The sequence below is a fragment of the Microcaecilia unicolor genome, chromosome 11 (genome assembly GCF_901765095.1).
Source record: "Microcaecilia unicolor chromosome 11, aMicUni1.1, whole genome shotgun sequence".
Classification (NCBI taxonomy): Eukaryota; Metazoa; Chordata; class Amphibia; order Gymnophiona; family Siphonopidae; genus Microcaecilia; species Microcaecilia unicolor.
The window spans coordinates 55,718,560-55,735,733 of record NC_044041.1 but is presented as its reverse complement, the minus strand read 5'-3'; the positions used below and the strand labels follow the sequence as shown (position 1 = coordinate 55,735,733).

General features: G+C 40.8%; 1 protein-coding gene across 3 annotated transcripts in view; it reads right to left on the bottom strand.

Annotated features, from left to right (window-relative positions):
- The window catches only part of GNB1L (G protein subunit beta 1 like), a 114,297-nt gene that overhangs the window by 22,929 nt on the left and 74,194 nt on the right, over window positions 1-17,174 (bottom strand). For all 3 annotated transcript variants that reach the window (XM_030220053.1, XM_030220055.1, XM_030220054.1), the window contains 2 exons: window positions 12,804-12,966; window positions 8,116-8,214 (listed from right to left, as the gene is read on the bottom strand). In XM_030220053.1, the coding sequence (XP_030075913.1) occupies window positions 8,116-8,214; window positions 12,804-12,966 (262 nt within the window). The remainder of the gene's footprint in view (window positions 1-8,115; window positions 8,215-12,803; window positions 12,967-17,174) is intronic.

The following is a 17,174-nucleotide window of genomic DNA, read 5'->3' as shown; positions in this document are numbered from 1 at the left end:
TACAGAGGCATTATAGTATGTTCGGTCTTATTCACCATCCCTTTCATAACAATTCCTAGCATCCCGTTTCCAACAGCCAGATAACAAGTACCTGGCAAGAACCCAAAAAAGTAAAAGATTTTATGCTGATTATCCTAGATATAAGCACTGGATTTTCCCAAGTCCATCTTAACAATGGATTTATGGACTTTTCTTTTAAAAAATTATCCAAACCTTTTTTAAACTCTGCTAAGCTAACTGCTTTAACCACATTCTCTGGCAATGAATTCCAGAGTTTAATTATACATTGAGTGAAGAAATATTTTCTCTGGTTTGTTTTGAATTTACTACTTAGTAGTTTCATTGCATGCCTCCTAATCCTACTATTTTTGGAAACAGTAAACAAGCAATTCACCTCCGACCGTTACACTCCACTCAATTTTCTACACCTCTATCATATCTCCCCTCCTCTTCTCCAAGCTGAAGAGCCCTAGATGCTTTAGCCTCTCCTCATAAGGAAGTCACCCCATCCCATTTATCATTTTTGTTGCCCTTCTCTGTACCTTTTCTAATTCCACTATATCTTTTTTGAGGTGCGGTGACCAGAATTGCACACAGTATTCAAGATGAAGTTGTACCATGGAGCAATACAAAGGCATTATAACATCCTCATTTTTGTTTTCCATTCCTTTCCTAATAATTCCTAACATTCTATTTGCTTTTTTAGCCGCTGCTACTGTACACTGGGCAGAGGATTTAAATGTATCATCAACAATGGCATCTAGACCCTTTTTCTGGGCAGTGATTCTTAATATGGAACCTCATCACGTAGCTATAGTTTGGGTTCCTCTTTCCTATATGCATCACTTTGCAATTGCTCACACTAAAAGTCATCTGCCATTTGGATGCCCAGTCTGGTAAGGTCCTCTTGTAATTTTTCACAATCCTTTTGCAATTTAACAACTTTGAATAACTTTTTGCCATCACCAAATTTAATTACCTCACTAGTTATTTCCATTTCTAGATCAATATGTTAAAAAGCAGCAGTCCCAGCACAGACCCCTGGGGAACCCCACTATCTACCCTTCTCTATTGGAAATACTGACCATTTAACCCTAGTCTCCGTTCTCTATCTTTTAACCAGTTCTTAATCCACAATAGGACATTACATATTAGGGCTTATTTTGAATCTAGAGTATTTCAACTTGTAGTACAGACACTAATAATGGCACATTTAGATTACTACAACATTTTATATGTTGGATGCCATGTATCTATCCAACGCTGACTACAGACATTACAGAACACAGCAGCCCGACTGATATGTAAAAATACTACATTTGAAAGTGCTAGACCATTGCTTTGTAAACTCCAGTGGCTTCCAGTGGAGGCAGGTTCAATTTTTAAGTTATGCAGTTTGTTTGTTTTTTTAATTTTATATGGCCAAACACAGCAATATATGGTAAATGTAATCTCTATACTTAGTAAGAATTGCCTCAGCAATTCTCGACCTTATTTGATGGTTCAGTTTCCCCTCACCTCAATGTATAATTTATAAGATGGAATTCTCCTTGACTGTTCCATATCAAGCAGGAAGATGGTGGAATATGCTGCCAAAGAATATAGGCTGTGAGTCCAACTATATGATTTTTCAAAAGTTGTTAAAAACTTGGTTAAATAAGCTCTGGTACATTTGTGAGATGGAAAAACTTTGAGCAATTAAATGCCATACATTAGCTAAATGGGAAGCAATATGGGGGCCCTTTTTTAAAACATTGCACATGTTAACATTCTGCGTGCTGGTTTTGTGCAAAAAATAGTGGTAAGGGGGGGTGGGGTACTTTGTCAAGGGGAGATTATTTGGGGGGAGGGGTTTGTTGAGGGGGTGGTATGTTTAATTTTGAGAAGCTATCAAAAAGAAGGGAGGGGGAAATAAAAAATCTTAAATAATGGAAGTTTTATTTGATGACATTGTTCGATAGTTATTGATTTCTCTGTGACTTTTAAAGAATCAGTTTTCTTTTGTAAATGGTGGTTTCACCTTTCTGAATGTTATTATTGTTTCCCAGTGCTTTGTTGGGGTGGCACTTTTTGTATCGATTAAATATCTCAATAAAGACTTTATTGAGATATTTAAAAAAAATTTTTAAATCTTGGTTATTCCAGAAGTTTGCACTATGCGGAACTGTGATAATTTTACGGCTTCAATATTATTTAAGTTTTAGGGTCTGCTCAACTCTTTGTAAGCTAAAAAAACATAAGTGATGAATCTGTTTGACCTTTTAAAAGTTGTTAACTTGGTTATTTTAGAAGTTTGTATCATACATTATCCATGCTCTAGGGTCTGCCCTACTCTTTGTTTGTAAGCCACACTGAACTAAATTTTGGGTATGTGTAGCATATAAGTGCTATTGTAATGTTCTATTCTATTCTACCTGGTTCTTACGGTATATACCAACCGTTAGTTCCAAAAACTGGATTCACAGCAGTTTACCTCAATAAAGAAGAAGGAAATTACAAAACTCAAAAACTCTGTGTTTATAAACACAGAATTAACCTTCATATAAATGAATCTTCAGTAACCTCCTAAAATAAATATAGGATGGTTGTGTTTTCAGGGCCAAAGGCAGTGCATTCCATTGACATGATCCCTGAAAAGGAAATGATTTTTCAAAGATGGATTTGAATCTAACATGTTTTATAGAAGGATACTGCATGACTTTCTAATTTCCTCAGGAGTCTTTCATGAGGTACTTTATCAAATGCATTTTGAAAATCCAGATACACAATATCGACCGTCTCACTCACCCTGCCATGCCCAATGAGAGGTCACTGATTCTTTCCCTTCAGGGTATGGGTGGAACTTCGCTGCTTTCTTTTTTCAGTTGAAAGGAAACACTGGAATGAGGGATCACAGGTGGAGAATGAAAGGAGATAGAGTCAAGAAAATTCTTTCTTCACAGAAAGTGTGGTGGATGTGTGGAACAGCTTCCCAATGGAGGGGATGGAGATAAAGACAGTATTAGAAAGCATGAGGCAAGTACAGAGGAACTCTAAGGGAGAGAAAGGTTTGTAGAGCTTAGTAGCTGCTGGAGTGGATGGGCAGTCTGGATAGGCTATATGACCTTTATCTGCTCTCATTTTCTTTCTATGCTTCATCCAGTCTAGTGGGATGTCAATTTTCCTTGATAGCAGTCTTTGACTTTGGTCCATTGGGATGGACTCCATTTGGCCTTCTCTTCAGCAGTCTAAGTTCTATGATGATAAGACAAGGTTGGTTTCTGGACCAGTGTAATGCCCCCAAAACCCTTGTCTTGTAAGCAGATTAATATGATACTATCTATAAAAAGGTATGGCAAGCACTTGATGACTGACCTGCTGGTGCTGCCAGCATGGATAGGAGGATGGGATACAGAAGGAGTTAGATGCTGGACACCGTGGTGGGAGGGGTAGGGGGGGTTAGAATGGACAGAAACTATGGGGAGGGGAGGGAAGGAAAGAGATGCTGGATGCCATGGGAGGTAACTAGGGAGGGAGTCGGGAAACCATTGGGAGGGGGGTAGGAAAGGGAATATGCCAGATACCCTGAGAAGAAGGCAGGGAAGAGGACATGCTGGACTACAGAATGGAGGAAAGAAGCTAGATGTGAGGGGATTGGGGGGAGGAAGCACATGTCTGAAGGTTTGCCTAGGATGTCAGATACCTTTGAGGCAGTCCTGATTTGGGGGTCTGAATAATCCAGATAGTGAGCCTACATTAAACAAAGTGGTGGCACGGTGTTTGTATAATTTTTTTAATTCACAATTTAACTTGAAAGGTTTGGTTCACACACATAAAAAAACACACTTATACAACCATAAGAGAAATGACTTAAGAGCAGAAACACATAAAAAGGAAAATATTCATCCACAAAATAAAAACTGCTATGCAGTCAAACATGAAGAAATATGGCGGGAGATTACATATTAATGAACAAAGCAAATATAATACGTGCATATTCAGGCTGCAAATTTAAAAGTATATCTCAACCTCAACAACAGAACTCTACTCCTCCCTCGCCATGAGCGCTGTCACAGTTCTGCTCAATACCAGTAACTAGTTGTTGCAATTGTACAGGATCAGTAAAGACAGTCTCGCCTGTGAAATTTAATAAAGTATTTCCTAGGAAATGTAAAACAAATTAATATAGTAATGATATAATATGTATATTCAGTGCCAAATATGTATACTAATTTAAATACTGGAACCAGCATTTAAATTAGCATGGCTGCCACCACTGCTGAAAACTAACCCAAAATATTCTTTGTGCACTTGAACAAATATGAATACAGTCAACATGGTTTATACAGGCAAAGCCACACGTATAAACAGAACATAAATTAGCATAATTTGTACACTTATTCTTTACTAGCAAGTCAAACAAGATCTTAATGTATACTGTGTAAAACAAGCTGATATCAGCTATTTTTTGTTTAATAAATTAACAGTGACAAATTTACTAGACCAACAGGCCCAACTTAACAACTGATCTCTTCAGGTTATACAACTTTGAGTCATTGTACAGCAACAGCCAAAATCAACCACCATGCCAACCCCAAGCTTCATATTAACACCTGATGGGATTCCCAATTTCTGCATTAACAAATTTGCTGTGTACAATATGGTGATACAGGTTTACTTACCTCCCAATATGACTGCGGTACCTCAGTTCCTTGCAAAGAAATGAACGACAATTTAGCAGCTTCATAGATTTCTGCAAGACCTGCAGAGCAGTTCAAAATACCATCCGCTGGCACGTGTGTTTGGACTTCCATGTACAAATTCTATGTATTGGAGGTAATTCTGTAAGTGGTCTCTCCTTTTAAGTGCCCCAATGCTGCGTGCATCGGAGTGTCCAGATGTTGTTATCAGCGCATCTGATATTTAGGCACTTACAATTACACTAACTGGTGTAACTGTGTATCTAAATACAGCAAAGATTTGCATAACTTACAGTATTCTGTAAGTGGCAGCACCATCCATTCTCATCTCATGCTCCACCCTAATGAATGCACCCCTTTGAATTTATGCCCTATGCCACTTACAGAAATCTAGAATTTTATGTAGAACTTTGCAAGCTCCTCTGTCACCCAATGGGTGGAGAAATGATATACATAGAGTGATACACGTTGGCATACTCTTGAACAAATTCAGATGGGGATACGAAGGAGGAAATGTTGAGAAGAGATTTAATTATAAAGAACAGAAATGGAATTTTTCATTGGATACTGTTTACCCCAGTGGATTTAGTTTGGAATTGGACTGGAAGTCTCTTGTGAATCTTAGGAGTGTTTGGAGTAGTATATTCATGTCGCCGGGTGGGTTGGACATTAAATAGTGTTTGATGGCGTTAGGTCGCCACCTTGAAATAATGCTAGAAGATAGCAGCGTTTTGGAACAGGTACGCAGGTATTATTAACATTATTTTTAGGAGTTTTAGACCATTACTGATTGCATTGTAATATATATTGTATTATTTTACAGGGCCGTTGTCCTGACGCAGCTATGGCGAAACATGACCATGTTGATGTAGGTCCCGACTGTATTTGTGAAGATGTGAAAATTTGAGGGTTTTGTGTAAGTTTTCCAATAAATGTCAAGAAAAGATTGAGACTGAGTACCTTTGAAAAAAACCTTTTGAAGATTCAGTGCACTGGGATGGAAACCTATGCCACTTACATGCACTCTTACAGAATAACACTTAGCAGTTTTGCTGCCATTTACCTGCGAGCAAGTATTCTGTACATTCACGTGTACAAGTGGAGCTTAAATGTGGATGTCCAGTTATAGAATTCCCTCCATTGTGCTGTGCTATTTTTCGATACAGATTTCTGTGCGCCTCCAAATGCAATTTTGTTTCAGAATTTCATTTCCAATGCCCAAAACAAGCATTACGCCATAGAATTTCATAGTAAGAAAGACTGAAACTATGCAGGAGAATTTTACCATTAGCCACAGTAATTTTATGATTTGATTTTTTAAAAATATTTTATAATTATGCACTCAAGAGTACCATCAGGAGAGACCATCAAGTGGCAAATGTGGTTTAGGAGAAAAAAATGAATTCAAACACTAAGATAAAGCTGTTAACAAAATTTTTACAAGAAATCACATACTTTCCAAATAGGAAAATCATACTGAAAGAGATGGAGTTGAAAAAATTTCTCTCTATGAAACTGGAGAACATCGATGTTGAGTCTTGGTCTAAAAACCTGAGGATCAGTGCTAAATTGCTCAATGTCAGGGCGTTAAATCTCAAGAACTGGTTCACTCAGTATCATAGATGGTGCATCTGGAATTGGCTGAGATGAAAAGAGAGAGCCTGAAAGATCTTCTTAGAAATTCCTTCACAAACAATACTCAAGCCATCACCAGAAGACATTCTGTGCTCTTGATTAACCAAACAGGAAGTACTGAGGGCAAATCATCTCAATCTCTGGAGCTAGTTGCAGCTAAGTCTCAGTCTTGGAGGCCAAGCTTATCTCTTGACATAGCCATTTGGGGCAAGGGGTAGCACCACCCCTGCTCTTGGCTCCCTGAACCAAAGGCAAATGATGACAATGCTTTGGTGTCTTAGCACCATGCTTGACACAGTCTCATCTGGGATCAGAGCCTGCCTCTGAGAAACCCTTCTCATGCTCAGTAGTAAGGTTCTCTATTCCTGGACCAATGCTTCCCTTTCGATGCCTAGGCCAAGTGAGACTCCCTTGTTGCCAAAACATTGTAATGGTCAGTTTTTTTTTACTTTTGGTGCTAGTGAAGTTGCACCAGATGTTCTGAAGTTTCAATCTTTAGAGTTTGATGAACCATGATAACATTTTTGAGTACCGTGTTTCCCCGAAAAAAAGACATCCTCCGAAAATAAGACCTAGTAGCGATTTTGCTACATTTGTAAATATAAGGCCTCCCCCTGAAAATAAGACCTAGCAAACTTTTTTTTTTGCAGCAGGGCCGCCGAGAGCCGAACAAGACCGCCCCCAGCCCCCCCACCCGAGGTCGCCGGGCCCCCCCTCCACCCGCCCTCCGTCACTCCGGAACTAACCTTAAACTCCTTTCACCTTCGCAACGCAAGTTCCCAGCAGCAAGCAGCAGCAGGGCAGACCTCTCCTTCCTTCCATGCCTCGCCCTCGCCTGACGTTACGGTACATCAGGCGAGGGCGGGGCATGGAAGGAAGGAGAGGTCTGCCCTGCTGCTGCTTGCTGCTGGGAACTTGCGTTGCGAAGGTGAAAGGAGTTTAAGGTTAGTTCCGGAGTGACGGAGGGCGGGTGGAGGGGGGGCCCGGCGACCTCGGGTGGGGGGCGACCTCGGGTGGGGGGGCGACTACGATCCCAGAAAAATAAGACATCCCCCCCAAAATAAGACCTAGCGCGTTTTGGGGAGGATAAATTAATATAAGACAGTGTCTTATATTCGGGGAAACACGGTAGGTGCATAAAAAAGGGCATCATGATCTAGACCCAGGCAACAGATAACAGAATTTTTAAGATGAAAAGTGCTGGCCAAGGCTGCAGATAGGCCACATCAAGAAAAAGAGTCAGGGTTTTCCAACTACATTAAAGAAGAAAGGAAACTTAACACAAGCCAGCATGAGGAAAACAAAGGACAATACTGAAGGAAAGGAGGTAAAAATCCAATCGAGGAAGCAAACCACTAAGAAAACTTTCTTTCTGTTTCACTGTAGAGAACTGCATATCCAGCTGCTGAAGACAAAAAGAGATTTAGGAGGCCCTGTGAGAATACACCAGAAATCCCACATTAGATCTCTTGAGACTCCATCCATATTGGTGCAACCTGATGACATCATCCACTTATGTGACTGATGTGTCTTGTCACATGTCCTCAGGGAACATCAGCAAGTGAACAACTTGCTGCAAAGGGGAAAAAAAAATACTACCAAACCTGTGGTGACAAAGACCGCAAAGAGTTTACAAGAAATTGTGTACTTTTCAATTAGGAAAATCAAATTGACTACTAATACTTCTCAAATCTTAGTTTACAATGTAATTATTCAATTAGAAACCTCACCAAGCAATGATTCATATGTAAAGTGAATCATATCTTTAATGTTTCATAATTAGCAAGCTGGTTGGGCTTACCTGCCACAGCTTCAGACACATGGGCATGCCTAGTTTAGCATTTGCCTCTGGCTTCAAGGTACAGACCAACTTCTTGGAGGGAAGATCTAAAACCTGAATCTGACATCAAAAAGAAGAGATTGTGTTGGCCAAGTTTCAAGTAGTTTTTTCACAGTGTTCTGTTTGTGGGGGGTCTTCCAACGTAACAAACACGGTACATAGCTTAGCAAACACTAAAAGTCATGTTTAGCCGTCCCTGGAGGTAAGAATATCTTTGAAAACTTTCAACCATCACTTATTCTACAAATCATCTGGGGGTCTGTGCTCATATAAGGCTTTAAAAATGGTAATTTTAGCTGAAAACACAATTGCACCTGCTGGTTCTCCAATGGCTTTAAAATCATGGAATAGCGTTTTCAGTTGTAGTGATGATTATTTAGAAAACATGTTACAAGACCCTCCTCTTTATCAATATCTACTGGTGACATCAATGATGAACAATTGGATGGACTCTGCATGTCTAGACAATACAAACAGAAGTCTGGTAGGTAATAAAACACAAGTATTTTAATGCAAATACCATCTGGTTTATGGATCCTCCAAGATGTTTAAAACTGAATAATAAATGGATTGTTTAAATAAATGTTCATTAAGTTCGATGTGTCTAATAGCAGGCACCTGAAAAGGGAATGCAGAGCATACAAAGCAAGGTATATATTAGGGGTGTGCAGCCAGAAAATGTTCACTTTGTTTCAGTTTTTTTTCCTTATGTCATCCTGGCAGCAATGCTATTAAGAGTTTTCACTCTGAAAGGGTGCAGGAAAGACTGTGCACTCTTCCGAAGGAGCATGCATTCTTTGCAAACAGCATGCGCTCTTTCAAAAGAGTGCTCTGTGCAACCCATAACTTCCACAGTTCTCTGAGAGTCACCACCACCCTCTTCCAGTTTAGGAGGCTGGTCTGGCTTTAGCTGGGCTGGAAGGAACTCCTCCCCTTCCTTTCCCTTGAGAGGAGGCATTACATCTTTTTTCTTCACCCACAGGAACTGGGCTTCATCCCTGGGGCCCCCTTCTAGCGACCACGCAGGGTAACTTCAATTCTACTCCCCAAAGATTTACTCTGTTCCTATCTCCCTGAGGGATCCTTTTACTAAGCCACGGTAAAAGGTAGCCTGCGGTAGTGTGGGCGTGTGCTGGGCCATTTGTTTACCACGGCTGGGGAAAAGGGCTTTTTTTTAATGGGCCGTGAAATGGATGTGCACTGAAATTAAAACGAGTGTGTACCTATTTATGGCCTAAGCCCTTACCACCACCCGCTGACTTAGCAGTAAGGGTTCATGCACGACCCATATGGTAACCATGCAGCACACGCCAACCTCTGATTACCACTGGAACCCACACACGCCTATTTATGGCCTGAGCCCTTACCACCACCCGCTGACTTAGCAGTAAGGGCTCACGCGTGACCAACCATGCAGCACACGCCAACCTCTGAATTACCAGCGGAACACCCCCATGGTGGAAAACAGAGAATTATTTTCTACAATGGGATTCGGCGTGTACCAAACTCAGAATTACCACTGGGCGCACGCTACCTGCGCGTTAGCCCTCCCGCACCTTAGTATAAGGGCCCCCGAGTATGCCACTGGTCTTCCTGCTCTCCTTTATAACTATGACCCGGAGCCTTTTCCTGGGGAATGGGTTTCTTAGGGACTCTCTCCCTAGAGGGGATCACTAAGCCCACCTCGTCACAATAGCAAACAGACTTAGATGTCAAAGTACTAAGCCACAAATAATTTTGCAAATGTGGTTACATGAAGAGAAAAATGCAAACAGCATTTGTAATTGCAGGTACAAATTTTCACATGTGCTATTTGCTGTTTTTCCACACAGAAAGTTTGCAAGGATATTCTTCCTAAAGAATGCAAATCAGCAATATAAAATTCTGAATCTCCTGTATTAATGAGAAGTGCTGTCACTGAGTCATGTGGCAGGAACAAAATCCACACTGCAGAAATATTTTGTCTGTTTTTCTTCCATTTTTTATTCCCCAGCATTGCAATGGCTGCTCAGACATTAGAGAATCCTGTAATGCTTTTCATTTTCCAGTAAAGCTATCCTCGTTCCATTGTGATGCTTGGATTTATCACATTCATAATGTACCCAGCTAATCCAAACTTGGAACTCTTGCATCACAGCACTACAGCTAAACCATGGGATCATTTACAGTACGCTATTAAGTTTGAAAACTAAAGCCTGAATTATTAAGGGTTTTCTCAGTTTTTGTTTCTATCTTGCTTGCATTTGAGCTTTCATCCCAGAAACTGAACTGAAATGTATCCAAAAATTAGTTGTTTCCCATTTTTTGACAGCTGAAATTTAAATCTTGACTGTGTGTTTATATTGGTTATGCTTATATACGGAAAATGTTTTGGCTTTGCCTCAGGTTAATAATGTTCCTGGGTGGTTAAACCAGGCCAAGAGACACACCCTCTCTCTCTTTCACATTAATAAAGCTTTTAACGTGTATCTCTCAACCTGGCAAGAGAATAGCGTGTAACTCATAATTGGTGATTTAAATGCAATCATGAACAAATAAATACCTGTTCAAATCTTATTATTTATGGACAGAATCTGCTTACAGACAAAATTATTCCTTCCCTGGAGACCAGCCAAGCATAAACATTTATTAGGGCTTTAGTTTTAATAACAGGTTGGAAACACATTCAGTCTCAAAATGGTGCATGGATGTCAAATGCACGGAGCCAAGACAATGAACAAGAGAAATATTTTCACAAGCAGTTAAACATTTACAATAAATAAATAAATAAAGCAAATAGACGCACATGAGCTAATATTCAAAGCGAGTTACCAGCCAGGAACAGTCACAGACCACTTAACCAAAGACCGTAATGGACATTACCTGACTCTTCCTTCCCCCTTTCTAATTTCCCCCCAATTATACCTATCACACATGTACCTCATTCTACCACACCGTCACCTTGTGTATTTGTTATACATTGTATTTGTTCAGACCGGAACCGGCTAACGCCGTAAACGGAACTATATAAGCCACATTGAGCCTGCAAAAAGGTGGGAAAATGCGGGCTACAAATGCAACAAATAAATAAATAAAATAATTCACTTGTATGCAGCTATCCAGGCATTTTCAGCTGTATTCAATCAGCTAGTGGTGTTGAGAACAGCCAGTTAGAACCAAAGTGGAAGCTGGCTACATCGGCAAGGCCACCAAGTTCAACCCTGAATTTAGTCAAGCTTGGGTAATCATTGTAAGGGTAAAAGTATTACCTTTGATATACTGCCATTCTGTGGTACAATCAGAGCGATTTACATATTATACACAGGTGCTTTCTCTTACCTAGTGGCTCACAATCTAAGTTTTTTGTACCTAGGGCAATGAAGGGTTAAGTGACTTGCCCAGGTTACAAGGAGTCACAGTGGGAATCAAACCTGGTTCCTCTGGTTCTCAGCCCACTGCTCTAACCATTAGGCTACTCCTCGAACTCAGCTGTGAATCTAGAGAAAGGTTACACACAAAAAAAATCTTATGCAACTTAAGAACTCAGGGTCTCTTTAACTAAGCTGCACTAGCGATTCCCACGTGGCAAATGAGAGGAAGCCCATAGGAATTGAGTGGGCTTTCTCTCATTAGCCGTACAGGGAATTGGTAGCGTGACTTTGTAAAAAAGGCCCTCAAAGAAAGATACACATATTTTGAAACCAATAATGAGATTTTAAGCAGCATCACTTGATAATTTAATTTAAGATGTATATTCTACTTTTTACAGTAAAAGCTTCTTTAACCTGGAAGTAGTTATTATGCTATCTCAAAACAGCTAAAAACAGAAATATGTCAGATGCCTATGAAAAGATGTAGGGGGCAATTTTATACTTTGGTGCCATGCTCCGCCCATGTGTACACTCCCTCGCAGTTACATGCTAAGCGACTTTGGCACGTATGTTATTGAAGAGCACCTAGCATGCACGTAACTGCCAATTACTGGCATCTCTGACCTGCATTAAGTGCTACTATTCTACAACATATGTGTACACTTGCCCCAAGATTCTATATAGGTCACCCAAATTTAGTCAGATGCACATGCAAATTAGTTAATGAAATGATAACTATCAATTATTGACATTAATTGGCACCAATTTGGATTTATGCATGCACCTGCCTCCATGCTGTTCTAGAATGCTGTGTGCCCACAGTGTGTCGCACGCAGCCCCAAAGGGGGGAAGGCTATGGGAGGGGCATGGGTGGGTCGGGGCGTTCCAAAAACTTAGGCGCAGTTTTATAGGAATGATGGGGTTGCACACCCAATTTGCACAACAGGATTCATATCAGATTTCAGCAGGCGTAAGATCTGGCGGCCAAAACTGGGAATGGAAATCCGCGCTAAGCTCTCTTCTATAAAAGGTGCTTAGCCTGGAGTGCTCTTTATAGAATATCACTTGGCAAAACTTTTTCCCGGTGCCTAATTTTGAGAGCAGTTTTCTGAATCTGGCCTTGGTGCCTAACAATAGGTGCCAAGTTATTAAAAAAAAATGAGAGGGGTAGGGTTTCTATATCCATATTAGAACACTATTAAACAGCAGAAGGTGTATGGTAAGGGACAGTCAGAATAGCTTTTCAAGTAACTAGCAATCATACCTTTTTTTAAGAACAAGGAAGAATATCTTGCCTACCTCAGATGTTTCCTGCCCTGGCATTGCCAGTAGCCAATTTCCCTGCCCATTCTTGAGTAGAGAACATTTACAGAATCCAGCGCTCTCCATGGAAATAGATTCTGTCACCATATTCCTTCCTTCGGCTAAATCCCACATGCAGATCTGAAGGTCACGGCCCTGGCTTTTGCAAAGATATATATTAAATTATAAAGCACTTCTTGAATAAAGATCTTAAAGCCTGCTAATCTAAGATACATTTAAAACTTACTAAGCAAGCCTACTACCGTTTCATATGTTGTATAAAGTTAGGATACATTGGAATCTGATTAGAATAACATTTAATAAGAAAAAAAAAGCTAAATTAAAAGTGTGGCACACACTAAATGTAAAAAAAAAACAAAAACACAGCTTTTTGCAATAATAGATCACAGTATTTTCCATCATCAGACACCCACAAATCCACTTATTATTTTGAGTGATCCAGGCTGACAGTCACAACTCAAATTATACACACACATCTTCTCTCAAGTTGTGTCTATGGAAATAGTGTTTGGTATATAGGTCCCCAGGTTTGTGTACTGAAAAAAGTCATATGTGACACTATGGGGGAGATTCTATATATGGTGCCTAAAATATTGGACTGAAATCAGTGCCGACTAAGCGTATTCAATAATCAGTGCCTAGATTTAGGCATAGAATATAAAATACGTTGCTATATCAGCACCTAAATCTACGCACATCCATTTACACCAACAAAAACCTAGCATAAATCCCTGCGCGTAGATTTAGGCATGCTGGGCCACATTCTATAACTATGCACATAAATTTTGGAATGTTCAGGAAACACCCATTTCCCCGCCTATAACCAAGCCCCTTTTTGCCTGTGCATGTTAGAATTTGGCGCACTTCATTACAGAATACGCTTAGCGAGCTGTGCGTATAAATTCTAATCAGTGCCAATTAGTGATCACTAGTAAAAAAAAAACAAGGCTCGTTTCTGACACAAATGAAATGGGCGCTAACAAGGTTTTCCTCGGAGTGTGTATGTTTGAGAGAGAGTGTGTGTGAGAGATGGAGTGTGTATGTCATAGAGAAAATGAGAGAGAGACAGAGACAGCGTGTGTGTGTGAGACTGTGTGTGTAACAGAGAGATAGAGTGTGATAGACAGGGAGTGTGTCAGAGAGAGTGTATGTGACAGACAGTGAGTGAGTGAGTGAGTGTGAGCCCCCCCCCCACCTCTCTGGTCTCAGGACCCCCTCCCCACCTCCCTCTTCCCTGCCTTGCCTCCAGCCATCCATGTCCAGCGACCCTCCTCTCCCCTTGCCCCCCCTGCAGCTACCCATGTCCAGCGACCCTCCCCCCCTACAGCTACCCATGTCCAGCGACCCTCCCCTCCCCCGGCGCATCAAACCCCCTTGCCACTCGCAGCTGCCAGTGGTAACGCTGTCTGGCCACTGCTGCTTCTCTTGTTGAGCAGCAGTGGCCGCTACAAAAAAAAAAGAAGCGATAAATGTTTTTAAACCCAGCCCAAATCATTCACAAATGCCCAATTCTTACAACGCAGTCTCTGCAGCCGCTCCTCCTCTCGCCTGTCATGTCACTGTGCTCTTCTGGGGTGCATCTCTGGTGCTTGCTACATCCAGAGTAAAGGGACTACACACATACCTCTAGAGCGCATCACACTCTATCGCGATTAGATTACATCTTTGTCTATAGGGAGATATTCAAAGAAGTGGTGTCTGCAGTCATAGGACCGGAAGAGATATCAGATCATGCGTTAGTGTGGATCGATTTGGAGGTCGCCCAGCAATTTCAACAAATGCCAAGCTGGAGGTCTCCGGCTTATTTATATTCTTCCCAGGAGTTTGTGCAATATTTGCAGAAGAAATAGCAGGATTTTGCAGACTATAATCAACAGCACACTGATGACCCTATTCTGTTTTGGTCCACAGCTAAGGTGGCCCTCCGGGGGGATATCATTGCATTTGTAGCAGGGCGGAATAAACACATAGCAAAGGGTATAATACATCTAGAAAATGCACTGTGTGCACTCAAAAAGGAAATATATCCGACACCCTTCGCACAAGACATATGAGACAATGACAGCCACAAGAGTAGCATTAAACAGCTTGCTACACGAGCGCACAATGAAATCTATTATATCGCAAATATAAGTTTTATAAATATGGAGAATGTGCAGGGCGACTACTTGTACAAATAATGAAGTGAAGTACAAAGTCCCGCTTTATACCTGTGATTCGGGACAGGAATGGTGTACTTATAAACAGAAGGATATAGCAGATACATTCTATCAACATTTTAAAGCCTTGTATGCTTCTGGGGATTCAAATAAGGTGTCCTGGGCAGCTATACAAAAGTATCTACAAGAAGCGGGCATGCCCAAGTTATCATTAGAGGCGCTAGAATCCCTTAATCATCCTTTGCCGGGCCAGGAGATGTTGAGGGCTATTCGGGCACTGAAGCAACACTCTGCACCCGGTGCAGACGGTTTTACGGGTGAATTCTATAAAATATTGCAACTGCAAGTAGTGGGCCCGTTGATAGATTTTTTTTTTTGAGGCAGTGACAGAGAGTGAAGGCTTCCCACGACATGCCAACACAGCGCTTATTAGTTTGATACCTAAGCCTGGAAGGGAGACAACACTACCGGAGTCTTAACGGCCAATATCGCTGATAAACGTTGATGTGAAGCTTTTGTCTAGGATATTGGCAGACCACCTGGCTCCACTATTACCATCTATAATACAGAGTGACCAAGTAGGGTTTGTAAAGGGGCGGCAGTCAGTGGCTAATGTGCGCAAACTACTCGTAGCGCTGATTCAAGGTCGGTTTGTATGAGCACTTAATTGCTGTATTTCAGTGCAAGTGATGTGTGTTTCTATTTACGGCTTGTTTAATAAAGATGATTTAAACATAAAGCTTTTTCTTCATGGCATGCATGTTTGACACATGGAAAATGGCTACTATAAAAACTGTAGAGGATGTACATGCATAAAAAGCAAGCACACAGAAACACAATTGATTTTTGCCATGTTTCTCCTAACATGTCCAATGGATTATTTTTTAATATGTTTTTGAAATCTCATTTCTCTTCACACAAAAACACAATGTCCACTTTTACATGATATGTGTACATGAAATCAAGGACAGCTTTATGGAGCAGCTGATTCAGGAACCAACAAGAAGGGAAGCAATTCTAGACCTAGTCCTTAGTGGAGCATGTGATCTGGTGCAGGAGGTAACAGTGCTGGGGCCACTTGATAACAGCGATTGTGACATGATCAGATTTCACTGGATCAGGAAATCCAATACATTAGCATTTAACTTTCAAAAAGGAGACTATGATAAATGAAGAGATTGGTCAAAAAGAAAACAAAGGAAACAGAGGTGCAGCTGCAAAGGTCAAAAATTTACATCAGGTGTGGATGTTATTGAAAAGTACCATCCTGGAAGCCTAGACCAGATATATTCCACCCATTAAAAAAGGTGCAAGGAAGGCCAAAAGACAGCCAGCATGGTTAAAAAGTGAGGCGAAGAAAGCTATTAGAGCTAAAAGAACATCCGTCAGAAAGTGGAAGAAGGATCCAACTAAAGATAATAGGAAACTGCATAAGTAACGGCAAGTCAAGTGCAAAGCATTGATAAGGAAGGCAAAGAGAGACTATGAAAAGAAGATTGTGTTAGAGGCAAGAACACACAATAAAAATGTTTAGGTATATCAGAAGAAGCTGGTAAAAGAATCAGTTGGACTGCTAAATGACAGAGGGGTAAAATGGGCACTCAGGGAAGACAAGACCATAGCAGAAGAATAAATGAATTTTTTTGCTTGAGTCTTCAACGAAAAAGTTGTGGGGGCGATACCAGTGCAAGAAATGGTATTCAATGCTGATGAGTCAGAGGAACTGAAGCAAATCTTTCTAAACCTGGAAGACATAATGATGCAATTTGATAAATTAAAGAGTAGCAAATTGCCTGGCCTAGATGGTATTAATGTCGTTTCTTTCTCTATAATATCACCAAAATTTGTCCTTTCCTTTCTAAGCACACAACCAGAACCCTTATCCACACTCTTGTCACCTCTCGCTTAGACTATTGCAACTTGCTTCTCACAGGTCTCCCACTTAAGCCATCTCTCTCCCCTTCAATCTATTCAAAATTCTGCTGCACGACTTGTATTTCGCCAGTGTCGCTACGCTCATATTAGCCCTCTCCTCAAGTCACTTCATTGGCTCCCTATCCGTTTCCGTATACAGTTCAAACTCCTCTTATTAACTTACAAGCGCATTCACTCTGCAGCTCCTCAGTACCTCTCCACTCTTATCTCTCCCTACACTCCTCCCCGGGAACTCCGCTCACAGGGTAAATCT